Source organism: Colletotrichum destructivum, chromosome 5, assembly GCF_034447905.1.
Source record: "Colletotrichum destructivum chromosome 5, complete sequence".
NCBI classification, from domain to species: Eukaryota; Fungi; Ascomycota; class Sordariomycetes; order Glomerellales; family Glomerellaceae; genus Colletotrichum; species Colletotrichum destructivum.
The window spans coordinates 3,540,415-3,557,389 of NC_085900.1; the positions used below are offsets into that span (position 1 = coordinate 3,540,415).

At 52.3% G+C, this 16,975-nt stretch overlaps 5 protein-coding genes across 5 annotated transcripts; 2 read left to right on the top strand and 3 right to left on the bottom strand.

Moving 5' to 3' along the window:
• Window positions 1-94: 94 nt before the first annotated feature.
• On the top strand, window positions 95-2,559 carry CDEST_08609 (Putative dynamin stalk domain, GTPase effector domain-containing protein; the record flags this gene model as incomplete). Its single annotated transcript, XM_062924768.1, has 4 exons — window positions 95-451; window positions 508-606; window positions 670-1,638; window positions 1,693-2,559. The coding sequence occupies 4 exons, from the start codon at window positions 95-97 to the stop codon at window positions 2,557-2,559; spliced, it is 2,292 nt and encodes a 763-aa protein (XP_062780819.1).
• Window positions 2,560-2,705: 146 nt separating this feature from the next.
• Window positions 2,706-6,418, bottom strand: CDEST_08610 (Putative peptidase S8/S53 domain, peptidase S8, subtilisin, Ser-active). Its single transcript, XM_062924769.1, has 6 exons — window positions 5,412-6,418; window positions 5,027-5,326; window positions 4,681-4,954; window positions 4,478-4,593; window positions 4,179-4,398; window positions 2,706-4,085 (listed from the first exon to the last, which is right to left on the bottom strand). The coding sequence occupies exons 1-6, from the start codon at window positions 6,216-6,218 to the stop codon at window positions 3,133-3,135; spliced, it is 2,670 nt and encodes an 889-aa protein (XP_062780820.1). The 5' UTR covers window positions 6,219-6,418; the 3' UTR covers window positions 2,706-3,132.
• Window positions 6,419-9,798: 3,380 nt separating this feature from the next.
• CDEST_08611 (uncharacterized protein) lies at window positions 9,799-10,434 on the bottom strand (the record flags this gene model as incomplete). The annotated part of the gene is made up of 1 exon (XM_062924770.1): window positions 9,799-10,434. The coding sequence occupies one exon, from the start codon at window positions 10,432-10,434 to the stop codon at window positions 9,799-9,801; it is 636 nt and encodes a 211-aa protein (XP_062780821.1).
• Window positions 10,435-13,204: 2,770 nt separating this feature from the next.
• Window positions 13,205-14,437, bottom strand: CDEST_08612 (Putative NmrA-like domain, NAD(P)-binding domain superfamily). Its single transcript, XM_062924771.1, has one exon. It carries the CDS (start codon window positions 14,313-14,315, stop codon window positions 13,371-13,373), a length of 945 nt encoding a protein of 314 aa, XP_062780822.1. The 5' UTR covers window positions 14,316-14,437; the 3' UTR covers window positions 13,205-13,370.
• A 1,036-nt stretch (window positions 14,438-15,473) lies between these two features.
• Window positions 15,474-16,469, top strand: CDEST_08613 (Putative short-chain dehydrogenase/reductase SDR, NAD(P)-binding domain superfamily; the record flags this gene model as incomplete). Its single annotated transcript, XM_062924772.1, has 1 exon — window positions 15,474-16,469. The coding sequence occupies one exon, from the start codon at window positions 15,474-15,476 to the stop codon at window positions 16,467-16,469; it is 996 nt and encodes a 331-aa protein (XP_062780823.1).
• Between the last annotated feature and the right edge of the window lie 506 nt (window positions 16,470-16,975).

The following is a 16,975-nucleotide window of genomic DNA, read 5'->3' on the forward strand; positions in this document are numbered from 1 at the left end:
ATCACATCCCTCCAAAATTATTCCCTACTACTTTTCTTGAATTTGAACACACCAAGCCTCCCCTTTAAAGCTCTGATACTTGCTACTGACGAAGATGACTGGCAACGAGGGCGACTCCCTCGGCGACGATGGTTACTCGCGCACCATCGACAAGCTCCGTGAGCTTGGCATCGCCGATCTCGTTCCGCTTCCACAGCTCGTTGTGGTTGGAGATCAATCCTCGGGCAAGAGCTCCGTTCTCGAAAGCGTCACTGGCTTCGCCTTCCCCCGCTCCCCCGAGCTCTGCACCCGTTATGCCACTCAGATCACTTGCCGTCGTGATGACACTGAGAGCGTTCACGTTTCGATCATTCCTAGCCAGGAGTCAAACGATGATCGGAAGGAACGGTTGCGGGCTTTCGTCTATTCGGTTCAGAAGGACGATATGGCCTTGGCCGACGTCTTCGCGAAGGTGCGCAGAGACAATCATGGAGTCACATAGGAGAACCAAGCTTACAACTTCTTCAGGCGAATAAGACCATGGGGCTTCGTGGCGTCAAAGACGGAAGTGTCTCAGGCTCGGCATTCACCGAGGACATCTTGAAGATTGAGATCGGTGGTCCAAAGGTACAGGTCTACATGAATCAAAGGGGGCATTGAAGAGAAACCTGGCTGACTAGGGTAAACCAGCAACACCACTTGACCGTCATTGACGTCCCTGGAATTTTCCGCACTGCCACCAAGGATCTAACGACCGATGATGACATCGTCCTGGTCCGAAACATGGTTCAGAGATACATCAAAGATCAGCGGACTATCATTCTGGCCGTAATTCCCTGCAATGTCGATATTGCGACGCAGGAAGTCCTTACCTTGGCGAAGGAGGTTGACCCTGATGGGATTCGGACCATGGGTGTCCTCACCAAGCCTGATCTCGCTACCGAGCGCGCCACCAAGCAGATCGTCTGCGAGCTCGTCGAGGGCAAACGTCATTCTCTGCGACTTGGCTATTGCGTCGTGAAGAATCGGAGCGCTGACGATGAGACCTCGACAATTAAGGACCGTAACTCCTCTGAGAAGGCGTTCTTCTCCGCAGCCCCATGGGCTCGGCTGAAGTCCACCAAGAGAGTTGGCGTCGGGAGTCTTTCAAGACGTCTTCGAGACTTGCTCCGGGATGTTTCCAAGAAGGAGTTCAAGAATGTTACTGCAGAGGTTCTTCGTATGCTTCGCGAGAACGACTTGGAGTTGGAGCGCATGGGTCCATCACGAAGTGGCCCGGATGCCCAACGAAGATTTCTCGGTCAAGTTGCTTCGGATTTCCAAGATGCGGCCCGTAGAGCTCGCGATGGCCACTACAGCGGAATGGCCATGTTTGACGAGAACCCCAACCTCCGTCTCGTCACTCTCATCGTGAGCATCAACGAAGAGTTCAACGACACCTTTGCTCTGCGTGGCCACACAAGACACTTTGACGGCCCCATTGATGAGGAGGATGACATGGAGAAGTCCCCCGGGCCTTCGAAACCCATTGACACTGATCGGAAGCTCGCTGGCATACTGAGAGAATTGGGCTATGAATGCCCGGATCCGTTGAGCGACTCTTTGCTAGCTGACATCGAGATAGTCTTCCACCAAACTCGCGGTGCTGAACTTGGATCAGTGAGTATAGAGAAGTAACATAACATCTCTCAATAAAGCTGACAGGTGAAATAGTTCGGAGGCGCGGTCTTGGCACAGGTCTTCAAGGAGCAATCCAAAAAGTGGAAGCCACTGGTTTTGCAACACGTCAGTCGTGCCATTGTGATCGTCCACGACTTTATCGGCGAAACGCTCCGTCTCAAATGTCCCGACGACGGCACCTTCGAGGAGTTACACGACCAGTTCCTGCTGCCCAAGCTCCGGGCCTCATACCAGAGAGCTATGGACCATGCCCAGTTCCTCATCGACGTCGAGCTCAGCGGACAGCCGTACACAATGAATCACTACTTCAACAGCAACCTTCAAGTGTCTCAGGCAACGAGACTGCAAGAGGCTATCGACAAAGTCGTAGGCCCAGCGACCCGCAATGCCTCTGAAAACGGCGCGAGCAACGGCACGAGCAACGGTATGAACAACGGAGGTGGCTCTGGCTCAGCCGCAGCACCAAAGACAACCGGTGGAGTCTTGGGACCTGATAGAGACGAGTCGCCTTTCAACTTCTCGCAGCAAAAGAACGATGAACCATCCGGAGCAGCGGGCTGGTGGGTTCCGAGGGCGATGATCCCCAAGCTCACGACGAACCGCTCCAACGCGGAGCAGGTCCGAGAGGACATCCACGACATCCTGCGTAGCTACTACAAGGTCGCCCGCAAGCGTTTCGTTGACGTCGTTCTGCAGCAGGTCATCTTCCACTTTCTCCTTGATGCCCGAGACAGCCCCATCAAGATTTTCTGTCCGGACCTAGTCATGGGGATGAACGACAGGCAGCTGAGAATGATCGCGGGCGAGGACTCGGCCACACAGGAGAAGCGTGAGCATCTCGCGAGAATCGTTGAGAATCTCAAACTTGCGGCGGAGGAATTGAGATTTGGATCGAAGTAGACTGGGTACGATTGGACATTGGCTGATATGCTGGCTACCTGTACAACTCCGAGTTTGGAGACTTAGTGGCGAGGATGGGTCGATGTTTAGGTGCATAGAGCCAGTCACAGACAACAAAACAGACTCGAGGACGTAGTAGCCAATCTCAGATTTCATGAAAAGAAAGCCACATCCTTTTGGAAAATGACATCATGGTGCGTTATCGTGCATTATTGTACGTTATTCTTGATAGCATTTTACTTTGAGCCGTCATTCCAGGGAAGAATGAAGCCGATGAAGACGACCACCACCAACTTAGAAAACGGGAGAACAACATTAGTGCCGAACAGAAAAGTCGACGACATATGGAAACATCCTCCACATAGAAAAACGTAAAGACAAAGTTTCCGATCCAAGGGTCAACTTCAAGACCCGATGTTTCAGTAAAAAAGGCCCTTATAAACATGAACGACTTGTACACACCCTCATTGCAAGGGGTCGTTTAGCCTCCGTTCAGCACATAGAGGCAGTCCATATCAACATAGTAGACTGTAGTTGATAGAAGATGTATGGATGGCACTGTAAAACGGCAAATCATTGCGTCATGCTCAAAGAAAGTGACGCTTCCGCGCTGCCGCCGTTGGTTGCACAAATGGAGATGCTGCCCCCCGAGAAGTCGATGTACATCAGTCCGGAGCCGGACGCCCTGTTTCCGGAGAAGTACTTGGGACCGGAGCTGCTGTCTCCGATCTGGACGATGACACCGTCGGCCGTGGTGTACGAGAAGCCGTAGTTGCCCTCCTGGATATTCAGGCCGGTCGTCGGGAAGCAGGACGTTACCCCGGCCTGCACCTTTTCATCCAGCTTGAAGACCTCCCTACCGGACGGAGCTTTCACGGGCTGCGAGGGCTCCTCCGTGATGGCGAAGGTCAGCGGTAGAGAGCCGGACCCGGTGCCGGTGGCGCAGATCTTGAGTGCCGATCCAGACTCGGCGTAGAATGTGCCTGTCCACGGCCCCTGGGACTGGTGGTATCCTTCATCCGTCGAGCCGGTCTGGATGCTGACCAGCATGCCCGCATCGACGTCGAAAGAGAAGCCGTACGTCGTTCCGGGCGTGGTGGAGAACCCGGCGGTGGGGAAGCACGCCGTGGTACCCGCGTCGACCTGCTCCTCCAGCGAGAACAGAGTCTTTGGCGCGGGCGGTGGCGGCGGCGGCGGCGCGGTCGTCTCGGCGGGCGGGTTGCTAGTTGAAGCCGGAGGCGGCGGCGGCGGGGCGCTGGTCGGGGTCGGCGGGATGGTCGTCGTCGACGAGACGACGGAGCAGGCCTCGCCGCTGAGGTCCTGCCTCCGGAACTTGGCGCTGCTGGGGCGTGAGCAGACGGCGCCCTGGCCGTTGAAGGCGACCTGGCCGCCGTCCGGCGTTCGCTGGTACGCCATGTCCATGAGGAGCTTCTTCATGTTCTCTGCCACCTTGCCGGTCTGGTACAGCTCGGGGTATTCTCCCAGGGCAAGCAGGTAGGCTGCGAGACCTGCCACTGCGGGTGCGGCTGTGTGTCCAAAAAGGAAGACAGTCAGTAAGGGTTCGACCTTCCTGGCGAGCTTAACCATAGCTCCTGATGACGGGTTGCACAATCACTAACCAAAGGAAGTGCCGTCCTTCTTCTGCGTGCCAAAGACAAACGAGTTGGCGGCGCACTGGACCTGGACGCCGGGCGCCATAACGTGGACCAAGGGGCCTCCCTGGGAGAAGGAGGCGTTCTTGCCTGTGTTATCGACGGCCCCGACGTTGATGATGGGCACGCCGTCGGCGGCCATCATGGGGGGCCAGGCGTCGACATCGATAGCAGTCGCTTTTCCGTCCTAGAAGAGAGATGGGTGGGATCAGTTTCCACGGGTCTCCCGGACGAGAGAGGAAGAAGAGGGATGGATGGGCACGTACCGCGACCTCCTCCCGGTCGTCGTTTCCGGACGCCGCGAAGAAGACGATGTCTTCTCTTATCATCTCCTTGACGTAGTGCTCGATCATCTTTCGGTTGAATGTGGTCGGCTTATCAACTGAGACGTGTGTCAATCGACGGCTTCCGACTTGGCAGAAGGGTTGCCAGCCCGTGGGTTCCAGCAGCCAGTTGCGTCTATACTTACTCGAGCGTGAAAAGTTCACGATGGCTTTGCCCTGCAGTTTCTTGCTCCTAACGTCCTCCAGGATCTTGTTCAACCCGTCGAGCGTGTCGACGGAGCTGTCCCCGGCTTTCACAACGACGAGATTCGTCTTCTTTGCGACCCCGTACTTGGGCCCGTTGACCTTGGACCCGGCGCAGCTGCCGTGGCCACCGGGATCCGCATCCTCCTCGACGGACCTGTCGGCTTGGGCACCTGCGAAGATCCAGCGCGGCTTGATGGCCATACCGGTGTACTCCTGCGTATCGGAGTCTGATGTCAGTTTTGGAAGTTTCACAGAAAAAGGAAGACGAGGAGAGAGTCCACCCACGGTGTTCCTCGTGTAGTACCCGCTGTCTAGGACGTAGACGGTGATGTCGGCCCCGGCGCTGTCGTCGTACGTGTAGCTTTTGAGCACGGCTAGATCCACCAGTGGAGGCTGTGAGAACATGATGAGCTCCGTCGGGGCCCTGTCCTGCTTCACGACGGCGCGCTTCCTGATCCTGCCGAGCTTGTCGAGCGATTCCATCCACCACTTCTCGTGGACATCCTCGTCGCGCTTGCTGTTGGGGACTGGCACGGACGCTCCGGCGTTTGTGTCGAACTTCACAACAGGCTCGATGCCGCCAACCTGGATGGCGTGTGAGCCAAGGGTTCCAAGAAGAGGATGTGTAGTCTGCTGATCGAGCGGAAGAGGGGGGGGGGGTTATACATACCAACGGGTCACTAGAGATGGTCGTCTCCTGCGCGGCTGTGATGTTGGCGCTCACGAATAATACCACCGTGTCGCTTGTCTCCCGGTAGTTGCCTGTGCCAAGCTCCTTATCGAGAAGGGCGAGGAAATCCTTCTTCTCCTGGTCTGTGGCCCCGTCCTTCGGGAAGATGACGCACGGCGTGGGGGTTCCGCTCGGCACCGAGCTCGTATACGTTGACCTAGCCGGCCTCGTGCTTGTAGACGTTGAACTATCCGGATTCGTGCTCGTGGACTCCTTGGGGGGGTCCGAGCTGGCGGGCGGCGCCGAGGAGGGCGGTCGGTCCGGGTCGTCGGGCTTGTCGCCTTCCGACGAAGAGCTTGCGGTCACGGCCGTGCCGGCCCCGACGGCAACTGGCGCCGCCGCCGAGCCCGCGACGGTGAAGAAACCGCCCCCGGGTCCTCCCACGACGACCACACCGACGGCCACGATGATGGTGTCGCCATTGCTGACCGTTGTGGTCACCGGCGCCGTGCTTGTGGGCGCGGCTGATGAGACGGGCCGGCTGGTAGTGATTGGTGGGTTCGTAGGGTCGGAAGAAGGGGCGCGAGACGTTGTAGTCCCCGAGGGAGGGATCGTTGAAGGGGGGAGAGATGGGCGGCTGGAAGATGGTATCACCCGCCCGGTCGATGTTCCATTAGTTAAGGGAGTAGCTCGTCGGAGAAGGTGAACAGCATCGTGGTATGGCTCTCTCCGGAGGTCGGTTGCTGCGACGGAAAAGCAGAGCAAGCCCAGGCTTAACAGAAATGAGCGTTGTATGTCGAACTTCATATTCGGCTAACGAGAGTGGGGTGTGTGAAAAGAAGGTGTAGCAAGTGCTGCCAAAAGAGTAGCGAAGGGGGAAATGTGTGCGAAGTCCGCTCAGTCCATGTTGATTAAGTATTTGGATGCCCGTGAAGGTGTACCAACGTTCCCTCTCGAGTCTCCCGAGCCGGAGTGCATATCACTATTTTAGTGCATGAACCCGAGCACCGCCCTTTCCGAATCGTGATGAACACTTTCAGAAACCCAAGATTATAGCGACGGTTCAATATAGTAAGTCCCAGCTCGGTGTTCTGCCAAATCCCGATGCTGTACGGCACTTACAGCCGGGTGTGGGACAGGTCACTAACACCGCCCCATTGGCAGAGCTCCGGTCTCTCTCTACCAGAAACATACTCATCAACTCAAAGAACGGCCGGATCTTGCAAACCAAGCCATCCAAGAGTCTATTTCGGGAGTCCCGCCTGTCGACGGAGTCCTCGGGCCAAGATGTCAGATCACGGCGACCAATACCGTTGCTCAACCATCGCGCCGTCGTTGATTAAGTCGTGTTGGTCTACTCCGCCACTAATGCTAACCAAAACTTAAATTAAAGAGTCGGCCAGAAAGGTCGACTCTGTGATGGCGCTTTTCCAAGCGACCCGTCTGTGGCGGGTCCGCGAAGCTCGCTTAAGTGGGCATCCCTGGAGTCACTATTCCTGCAGGCGTTCCAAGTGAGTGGGACAGCCTTCAAGACTTTGGACAACGATATGTGACTGAAACACTGCCCTGGACCCTGTACGCATAGTCTGTGTTTATATCCGCAAATCTAGCTAGCCCTTTTGGCATGTTGACTTACGTGAAGTTAACATTTGTAGTGACGCCATGACGACTTGACGAATCACGTTCTTAGCTAGGCTACGTCATCTAATGACCCAACCTAATCTCATATGGACGGCAGATACTTGATGCCGGGCTGCGCATTCGTCCGAGATAACCGAGACTAGCTCTTTCCTGTCGCTCTTCTTTGGCGGTGCAGTTAATTGATTTTGTCACTTGCTGGAAAATCAGGCCGATGAAGTGGTCGCAGTTCAGGGCACACCCGCCTGTGATGCCCTTCCGCCTTCTCGTATGTATTGCGTTGCAAATTCCCAGACGCTTCGTTCTGGTCTATTACATGCGGTGCTGACATTTGCATCTGATAAGGCTGGATCTTGAGATCGCTGACAACCGGGCCCGAAGCCCGAGTGCGGAACGGCCTCGCAATCGCATTCTGTTAGTCGTCACTAGCCATTGCTCCATATCCGATCTCGGCTTGGGTACGCACGAGGTGCCGGCAGAAGCTAACAAAGACAGCTCTGTCATATGAGGTTTAAGCTGAGTTATAAGGCTGGTTGAACTTTCGAAACGGGATCCCCCTGTGACCGGTATGATCCAAAGCTGGTGCCACCTGTTTCCGCGGAGTACCGCACACTTATCCTTGCTGTTCTGTTGTTTCGTGGCTGTGACGGCAGGTTTTCGCACCACATTTTAGGCTAGTGGTCCAAGATTATTAATCAGTCTGGTCAATTTACTCACCTGCACTTGTTCAATGATACGACGTACGATGTAGTCGGAACTTGACCATTAGGTTTACAGATGGTTTAAGTTTGATTGACCAGCCATGGGTGATCCCCCTTGTTGAAACATGTGCAGACGACAACCCGTTCAGGCGGGCTGCGGATACAGGGACAGGGTATTCCGGTCTCGGATTGATACTGACTCGCCTTGAGGTCGAGACCAGTGCGTGACTCGAAGCGATGACGAGTACTCAGCCAGCTGATGGCTCTATATTTTGATTGCTGATAGGGACACCCTTGCGAAAAGAGAAGACTTACCACGAGTCAGATGATTTCGATGTACGCAAATATAGGGAGGTGGACTCCTCGTGTCGTGATCAGCTGGACCGACCAAAAGACAACAACCCTTTTATAGGAGACCTATATGTACTTTGAGTTTACTGTTACGGACTAGAAGCTCAAGGTTGGAACTATATATCGAAGTGCGTGGCTAAGTCTAAAAATGGCTGCCGGAGCTGGCCTGTTAATAGAGTTGGCTGATAGAGCTGGCTGAGAGCGCTTGCTAAGGCGGTTAGTGTGCGATCTACCATCTGCGACATTTACTCCCTCAGTCCATCTTAAAGCTCCTTCCCACGACCTGGCATGCACATTGACGATACATGTGAGAACAGGCTGAAGCATACTTCACAGTTGCGGTAGCCTAGCCTTTACCAATGGGGCCAGGTTACTGGTGTTCCTACTGCTGGATCTAAGCCATCACTAACTGTACTGGTGACAATAGTGAGTTCTGTTTGATGCATGGAAACTACGAGGGAGCGTCACGCATACTTGTCTCCGACAAGCGCCATCTGCGGCCGAGCCTGCATACCCCCGAGGACGCAGAATAGCGTGCTATAGTCTGTGAAGCCATCGAGGGGAACCACGGGCACCTTTTCTACATTTATAGGCTCGTCCTACCAAGCTTGTTCACGAACCGCACTAGTTGGTGTGTCCTACAAAGGCGGCAGTGGATTTTAGCTTGTTTCAGAGACACCAGAACCGAGGCTTGGATGTTGTGGTATCTGAGACGAGTTGGGTGACGAAGAAGGAAAGGGGGAGAAGGAAAGGGGGAGAAGGAAAAGGAGAGAAGGAATTACAGATAGAGTAAGAGATTGAATAATGGAGAACAGGCGGAAGAACAAAGACTAGATAGAAGAATCTGAAAAGAATGGAGAGGGCACATTACTTGACCAAAGACGTCGCTATCCCCTGCGTCAACAGCGACATCCTAGCCTTCCTGCCATCGGACTCCATCAATGCATTGCCTAGCTATAACACTGACAATACGCACAGTTGGTGCAGCATTGATTTGAATGCGGAAGAGCTACTTTACCTTAGGAATGCAAGAAAAACCTTTACTTTATCTACAATGCGTGCGCAGTAGGAAGAGGGCGAGTTGACTTAGTAGGTAAGGTAGTAGGTTACAGGGGGGGAAGTCTTTTTGCGGGAAGAAATCAGTTGAATCGAGGGAAAGAAAGAAAAAACAGGTGCGACTTTGCATGCTGAATATACGTAAGAAGGGAAGGAAAAGAACAAGGAAGGAGCGGTCAGCGTCCCTTCTGCAGGCTGAAGTCGTTTTTTACAGCCTCACAGGCGACCTCAAGATTATGACGACTGAGCCGTACAAGGGATTAAGATTCAGCTCAAAGAGTGGTTGAGCATACGTTTTCGGTTTGTAGAGGGAGCAGGATGCATCTGAGATCCTTGTTGGAAACAACTTCTATCTTACCTTGAGTCGCGATATGCCTGGTGTCACGCGTGTCACAGTATGGTTTCCCTTAGGACATATTGACAAATCAAGACAAAAGATTTCCTTGACTATGGGCCTGTGTTCATTTGTGGCCAGAACAGAAGGCTATGTATGCTATCTGCAGTTCCTTCTTAAGAGTCGCGTCAAAGCCAATCTCGTCCCCAGGTACCTTTGCGTGCTTTGTCGATGTGTGGTGAGTGTTCTAGACCTTAATGGCCTCTTTGGGAATTCCGGCCTGATTAGAGTACTTCTGGGGAGCCTCCTAAGTGTGTACCCAGTGCTCCTCAACCAGGCGAACGCGCTTGACCTCCTCCACATCCTCGTCGGCGACGATGTCCTTGCCCTGGGCCAGGTTGATGAGGCGCGCGCGTCCCCAGTGGACGATCTTGGCCCAGTTCCAGCTGCCCACTCGCTCCATCTCGTTGGTGTCGTAGTGCAGTCCGACCTCGATGCTGGCCTCTTCGAGGGTGAGATTTCCCTCAATGTCAATGGGGGCGTTGGAGAGCTCCGAGTCTCGGTGGCCCTGCTGGTCCACCCAGAAGAAGCTTGCGACAGCCACGTCGAATTGAGGGTCAATCTTCATGCTGACCTTGAGGAGAACAGGCTGACCGGCGCGACGGTGGCTGGGGACGGTGCCGTTTTTGGGAACGTCTTCGTTGAGCATGCCAATGCTGAGGGCGCTCTCGTCGTTGGTGCGCTTGCGGAGCTGGGCAGGGGCAATGTTAGGCTTGCTTGTATTCCAGCCGGACTCAAACACTCTGTTCCAGAATTCATCGCGAGTCTTGTCGATAGTAGGGGATTCAATGGGGTGGTTGCGACAGCCGAGAACTGTAAGGAGGTCGTCACACATGTGCTTCTGGTGCACCGTGAGCTGGCTGAGGCGTGAAATAACTGCCATGATGTCTTGTTGGTTCTCTGTGTTCTTCATAAATCTCTGCAATTGCTGTTAGTTAGATTCGGATTGCAGCTTGAATCTTGGGGTGTCCAAACCGGAAAGGTGAAGTGCAAGTGTGGTCAAAGTGCTTTGTTGAAGGTGTAGAAGTGTCGGAGTGATAAGCTTTTTCTTCTGTGGCTCTTGGAATGTCTAGAATGAAGAAACAGAAATCCTGGGAGGGGTTTTCCAAGAGAAAGGACCTTAGGTGTGGTATGTGATAGAAAGCTAGAGAATTTCTGTGTGCGGTTGGTAAGGTGACTGTTTAAGGGTGAAGGAGGTATGAAGTTAAGAACGTGACTGAACCGCATCTAAGAGTGTTTATATTTTACTGCCGACAGTCACTACGCTGGTGCAAATGGAAACATCATGAGACTTTGCAAGAACGCGACTTCCGTAACAGACAGGTTGTTTAGGGACAGCAGCTATGTTGACCAGGTCAGCTGCTTAGACCTCACTCAGACGCCTTAACCCTTGTAAGTTCCTAGGACAGCTTTACAATAAGAAAGAACAGAAAAATAAAAGAAAAAAGAGAATTCAGGTTGTGTTGATATAGATAGAGATAGAGCGCTATAGTCTATGGCCTAATGTTAAGAGAAAACAGGCTCTTGTTCTTTATGTTGTTCCCTAACTGCAATAGACACTGTAGACACTGGATAACTTAGACCTAGCCACAATCCCTAGAATTTACTTTTAACACACCCAGAAGGATTACTCAGGGTTTAGCTTAATGTTAAAACCTGTCAAAATTTCTCTGTACTTGACTAACCCTTACTCAGGGGCGGCTGCTGTCACAAAATTTCCCACTGCTAAGGTCGAGACCTACAAGACTGTTCGAGGAGTGTTTCAACTCACGTCCAGATTTCAACCAGCCCATCAATGCCTTTTTAGGCGTCCCTGTCCATGTCGAGAGTGACGCCCTCATCAGTACTTCTTGCCAGCGTGAAAAGACCCTCCCAAAAACAGGAGTCCGGCACAATTCCAAGATAGACGCAAATGTATTCATTCATTTGTATTGATATATCAAAAGAATCAAGAATTGAAATGTGGCGTGGACCATTCGCAGGAAGCTTGACAGCCAGGCTCAACATTTGCACCATAAAAGGACTTGGGCGCATCCAACTGCGCTAAAATGACAAGATATTACTTCGCTAAAGAAGGTGAGCTGTCCAGCAAGAAGGTCATTGAGGCCGGACAAAAAGTCTTTGTTTATGTGCTCCTCGTTACTCGAATGTCTGGGGCTTTCGAGGACACGTGCCTCTTGTTGATTGATTCACTGCCAATGGCCATAGAACTGGCCTTGATAGAACTGGCCTTGATAGAACTGGCCTTGCGCAAGTAACGTATTTAGCGCGTGGTTATTCAACCGTTCTCCAAACTTATTGCCGCCGTTTCTTTGACCTTTGTCTTAGCTCTGAAATAAAAGTAGTTAGTATTCGAAAGTCTCCCATGGAAGCGTAATGCCACAACGGTTCCATGCTTAGATGAGTACAACAATGCCACTCTAGAGATATAAGCCTCGAATCTGGAGGCAAAAGGTGTCTTGATTAATTATTGATGTGTTACAGGGGTCTCAGGGTAAGGCGTTCGATCTACAATGTAGTGTCGGCAGTGGCACCGAGTTTAGGTGTAGCCAAATCCAAGAAGACTATTATAAGTGGTAAATAAGGACCAAGCAGACCTTCTCCGTTCGAATTTCTATCTATTTTTACCATACTACCGAATGACTTCGGCTTCATGCCTATGTCGCTATCCAGCGACCCAAATGTTCGTTCTTTCCCAGATCCGCAGCATGGAGCCGATTCGAAAAATGCAAGTGGTAATTCGATTGTATGCCACATCGGCGAATCACTTTCCTCAGACTCGATGCACTCCAGCACAGCATCTGAAAATTCCCCTAATGGAAAGCACATTGCAATGATTGATCATGTAAACTTCGACGTCGGGAAAACCACCACTCCTTGGGGCCTAGAAAAAATTCCAGCTTGATGTCTTACATAACGTCGGAGCTTCCTCCTGGAGTTTCCTCCTCGAGAACAAGGATTTTGTTAGTCTGTTGGCAGAATTCACAGGTTGGGAGTGATCGATCGATCTGGTGATAGCTTCACTTTCGGTGTATTGGTGCGGCTATGGAGGAGTAAGTAGGCAAGGGCCCCCTGCGGCGGCCACTGAAAAGACTGAAAAGGGTTGGCCCAGAGTGGGGCGGACCGGCATTAGCTCCGATTTCCTCCCTTAACGCCGAAACCGCAAACCAACAGTCTGGCATGGCCACTCAATTGAGATGAATGAATAATACAAGCGATGCTGGTTTTCGTATGGTGCTGTGTGTATCTAGAAGGTTGGGAAGTGAGGGAGTCTTTGACGACGGCAGTGATATGGCAGGACCAATGGAGACAGATTCGCGTGACCTGGTTGATTTATTCAGTCACCTTTCCTTCGGAATTCGACTGGGCATCAACAGATTGCCTTCCTCGAAACCATTCAACGTTTAGTCTCGATGCTTGAAGTGCAGCGTCGAGCACCTCATGGCGTGGGCTGTCTGGGTAGCCCCAGGGATATCAAAATTGTACGTCAGGTACTACCAAGTGTCATTTGCAGTGTCCCTCAAGAGCTCACGTTGGAAGTGCGTTGCTTTGGTCTAGTGACAACATTCCTCGTCCATGAGGAAGAGGAGCTCAAGTCTGGTGGCCCGGAGATATGGCCTCGGGATCAGTGTGTATGAGGGGTATTTCATAGGCGAAAAATGAAGGCAAGATATACAGATTGAATATCAATACAAAAACTGTCCGCTTTTGTACAATAATAGACTGCCTCTCAGACAGGCTATTACCTGTTTCTCATCTTGCGGTGTTCCTATTTAGAAAATGGAATACAAAACAGACCTCGGAAAGGCAGATAGATTCCTAGTCCTCCAGCATCTCCTTGAAAATCTCGTCAGGCGCACGTTTCGGAGCAAAAATCTGAAAGACCTCCTTGCTTGTCGTAGAAGCCGTGCACTTCCCTTCCCAAGCTGTTTCCAGAGCACGTTTGATTGAGAGAATGAGACTCTTTGACTCCTGAGCCTGCGCTGCCTGTTGGTCGATGAAAGACAAATCCTGAAATCGAACATCTTCAAGTTTTGTTCCAATGCACTGCTCAACCATTGTTACAATCTGCCGCCCGGTAATATCTTCCGGTCCGTTCAAGACGTATTTCGCTCCATGATGAGGCGTAACATCAACTTGAGTCAGGAGTCGAGCTGCGAGAATTCCGACCTCGTACGGATCAATGCTAGCAACGGGCGCATCTTCTGAAGCCATGAGCTTCAGAGTGTCCTGCCTGCCAGTCTTGCGGAAATTCTTGATCAGCTCCGCAGCAGGGTAGAGGTACAGCTGCGTAAAAACGTTGGGCTGCAGCGAGGTCCACCGGAGACCTTGGAACTCAGGCGAGCCCAGCAGGGTCTCAAGCGCCCAATGTGCCCTTGGATAAAATGCAGGGCAGTCCGGACGCACGTTTGCGGCAGTTGTTGAGATTCGGACAACATATTCAACGCCTGCTGTCAACGCGGCTAGGTGAAATGCCGATTCTTCGGCGAATTGACCAGGGTGCACGTGTGAAGCAATGAAAGCTCTCACGACGTTGTTCTGCTGGAGCCACTCGGGGGTGATATCTGCCCAATTCTTTTCCACCACTTCGACGCTGGGTAGTTCAGCAAGCTGTTTTGCCACGGTTCCGGATGAGGAACGTGTCAGGGCAAGAATCCTGTGTCGGGAGAAGTTGGTCGAGGTTTTCAGAAGGTCTGACAAGGTTTCAACAACGCCTCGGCCGGTGTTGCCAGTGGCGCCAGCGACAAGAATTGTAGGAGGCATATTTAGGGATTGGAAATTGGTGCGATGCAAGAAGGAGCGCGGTCTGAGTCAGCAAATAAATGTTCGATTCGAGGGTGTTTGCCAAAAGACAAAGCCAGGAGAACAACGAAAACCGAGTGAGGTGGTGGGAGAGAGACGTTACTTAGTTATTTTGGAGTCCCACTAAACATCACTTACACCTCTAGGATCCAGATCAAAACAGCGGAGTTTAAGCACGCTGAGGTAATCATGCTGCGCCATTGGTTCATTTACGCATCTTGCAGGACGTGATCTACAGCGGACCGCCCCACAAGGCGACCCAGCTTAGCAATCAGTCGGAGGAACTTCACGTCTGGCCGTCCGTGTGCCATCGTCTGTTGGGTAAGTTTTGCGTCCAGGTCAGGCAGTTCCCGGCCTAATGTTCCAGAGCCAGCGCGGACACATGACCTAATTGGCCAGGCACTTATCTGAGTGCGAGGAGCACCGGCGCTTGGATCTTAGATCAACTGGGTTGCAAGCCAAGAAGATACCTGACATGGGTTTAAAACTTTTAGCCGCTATTATACTGTGGTTGCAGGCAAATGTTTTTCCCGCGGGCCAATTAGACTGTAAAAGCGCAGCCACACTGAACTTGACATCAGTACGAAGTACATCTGGCCAACTCACGGACGTATTCTGTTCGCTTTCCAGACGTGTCGCCAGTCCGGTCTGACAAGGGCAGGGCTAGTCAGGCTAACCTTGCGCGATATCTGACTCGCAGGCATAACTGACTGTATAATTACAGATTAGTAGATGCCACAGATTAAACAGGCGAAAACTATCGAGCAGCTTGCAAAGTCCGCAACCAGGCTCGAGTCCGCAGGAAGCTGACAAAAGCAAAAGCTTGTTAGAGATGGTCTTATTTTCGCCGGACGAACAGTGACTGCGCAGGAGTGGAGCAGTAGGGCGCTCTAGGACTCAGAAATGCCGAGTTTGACAAGATCACGAGCGCAAGCGTAGATAGCTTATATCCAAATGAGACATATAAGACCTGGAAACCATCCTCTTCTTGGGTTTGCCTTCACCCCAAGTTGCTTATTCTCAGCCTACATCATCACTTAACTCTCAATCTCAATCTCAATCTCATATCTCAATCTCAATCTCATATCTCAATCTCAATCTCAATCTCAATCGCCGATTATGTCTCGCTACGCAGCAGCCCACGCCAATCCTCAGGGCCCTGGCGACGCCAGACCAACTGCACTGCAGATCATCCAAGACGAAGGTGTCGAGGGCAAGCTAGGCGACAAGGTCATCGTCATCACGGGCACCTCGTCCGGAATTGGAATCGAAACAGTTCGGGCGCTCTCGGTCACTGGGGCGAAGCTTTTCCTGACGGCTCGCAATCTCACCAAAGCAAAGGAAGCCCTGGCAGGCATCTTCGACCCCAGCCGTATGGAGCTTGTCGAGATGGACCAAGAGTCGCTGCAAAGTGTCCGTCTCGCAGCTAGTACCATCTTGTCTAAGACGGACAAGATCAATATCCTCATCAACAATGCCGGAATCATGGCTATCCAAACTCTTCAGTACACCAAGGACGGGCACGAGCTCCAGTTCGGCACCAATCATTTGTCTCACTTTTTGTTCTTTGAGCTGCTGAAGCCCGCCTTGCTAGCGGCTACTACGCCAGAGTTCCACAGCCGTGTGGTTGTTGTGTCTTCGACCGCACATCTGAGGAATGGCATCAACGACTCGGACGACTACAACTTCGAAAAGAGCGAATACACCCCTTGGGGGGCCTATGCGCAGTCCAAAACCGCCAATATCTACATGGCCAACGAACTGGAGCGGCGGTATGGCTCTCAGGGCCTTCACGGACTAAGCCTTCACCCTGGCGGGATCATGACCCCTCTCGCAAAGCATCTTTCAAAGGCCGAGTTGGAAAGCGCCGCAAGTGGCGGAGAGCTGTACAAGGAGTTCAAAAGCCCTGAGCAAGGAGCTGCAACCACTGTCTTGGCAGCTATTGGAAAGGAATGGGAAGGAAAGGGGGGGAAATACCTCGCCGAGTGCGCCGAGGCAGGTCCCTCAAAGGACGAGGGTAACCCCTTCGGCTCGGGGTATGCCAAGCATACATACGATCAGGAGAAGGAGGGTCGCCTGTGGAGAGACTCGCTCAAGCTTGTGGGGCTGGCTTAAAGTCTTTCCAATGGGATAAGTTGTACTCCGACATCCAGTTCTAAGTATCATTCGATAGAAATCATGTTTGATACGTATATTATGATGCCCGTCAGACCGTGCGAAACGTTTGTTGACAGCGACTTTTCCGAGAGGAAGAACTATAGTACGAGTTCTGTGAAAAATAAGTCAAAGCAATGAGCGCTCACCAGCAATCAAGATACAGTCACTAGGCGGCATTCTGTCTGTTTATTCAGAAGCGTCAACTCACTTTGTCGCCCTTACTCTATGGTTACAAGGCTGGCTGGCGGGCCATGAAATAACTAGTAGCAAAGTTCAAAAACGCAAAAACAACAAATACAACACTAGGTATTCGCTGGTCTTCACCGACCCAACCACAAATCCGGCCCTCATTGCCATCGCCTGCTAGCATTGCCTACGCCTGCCAGCGCAGGCACAGCGGCGGTGGTGTTGGCGGGCAAGGTTGTCGTGACTCTCGGGGTCGGACGGGGGAGACCATAGTTGAC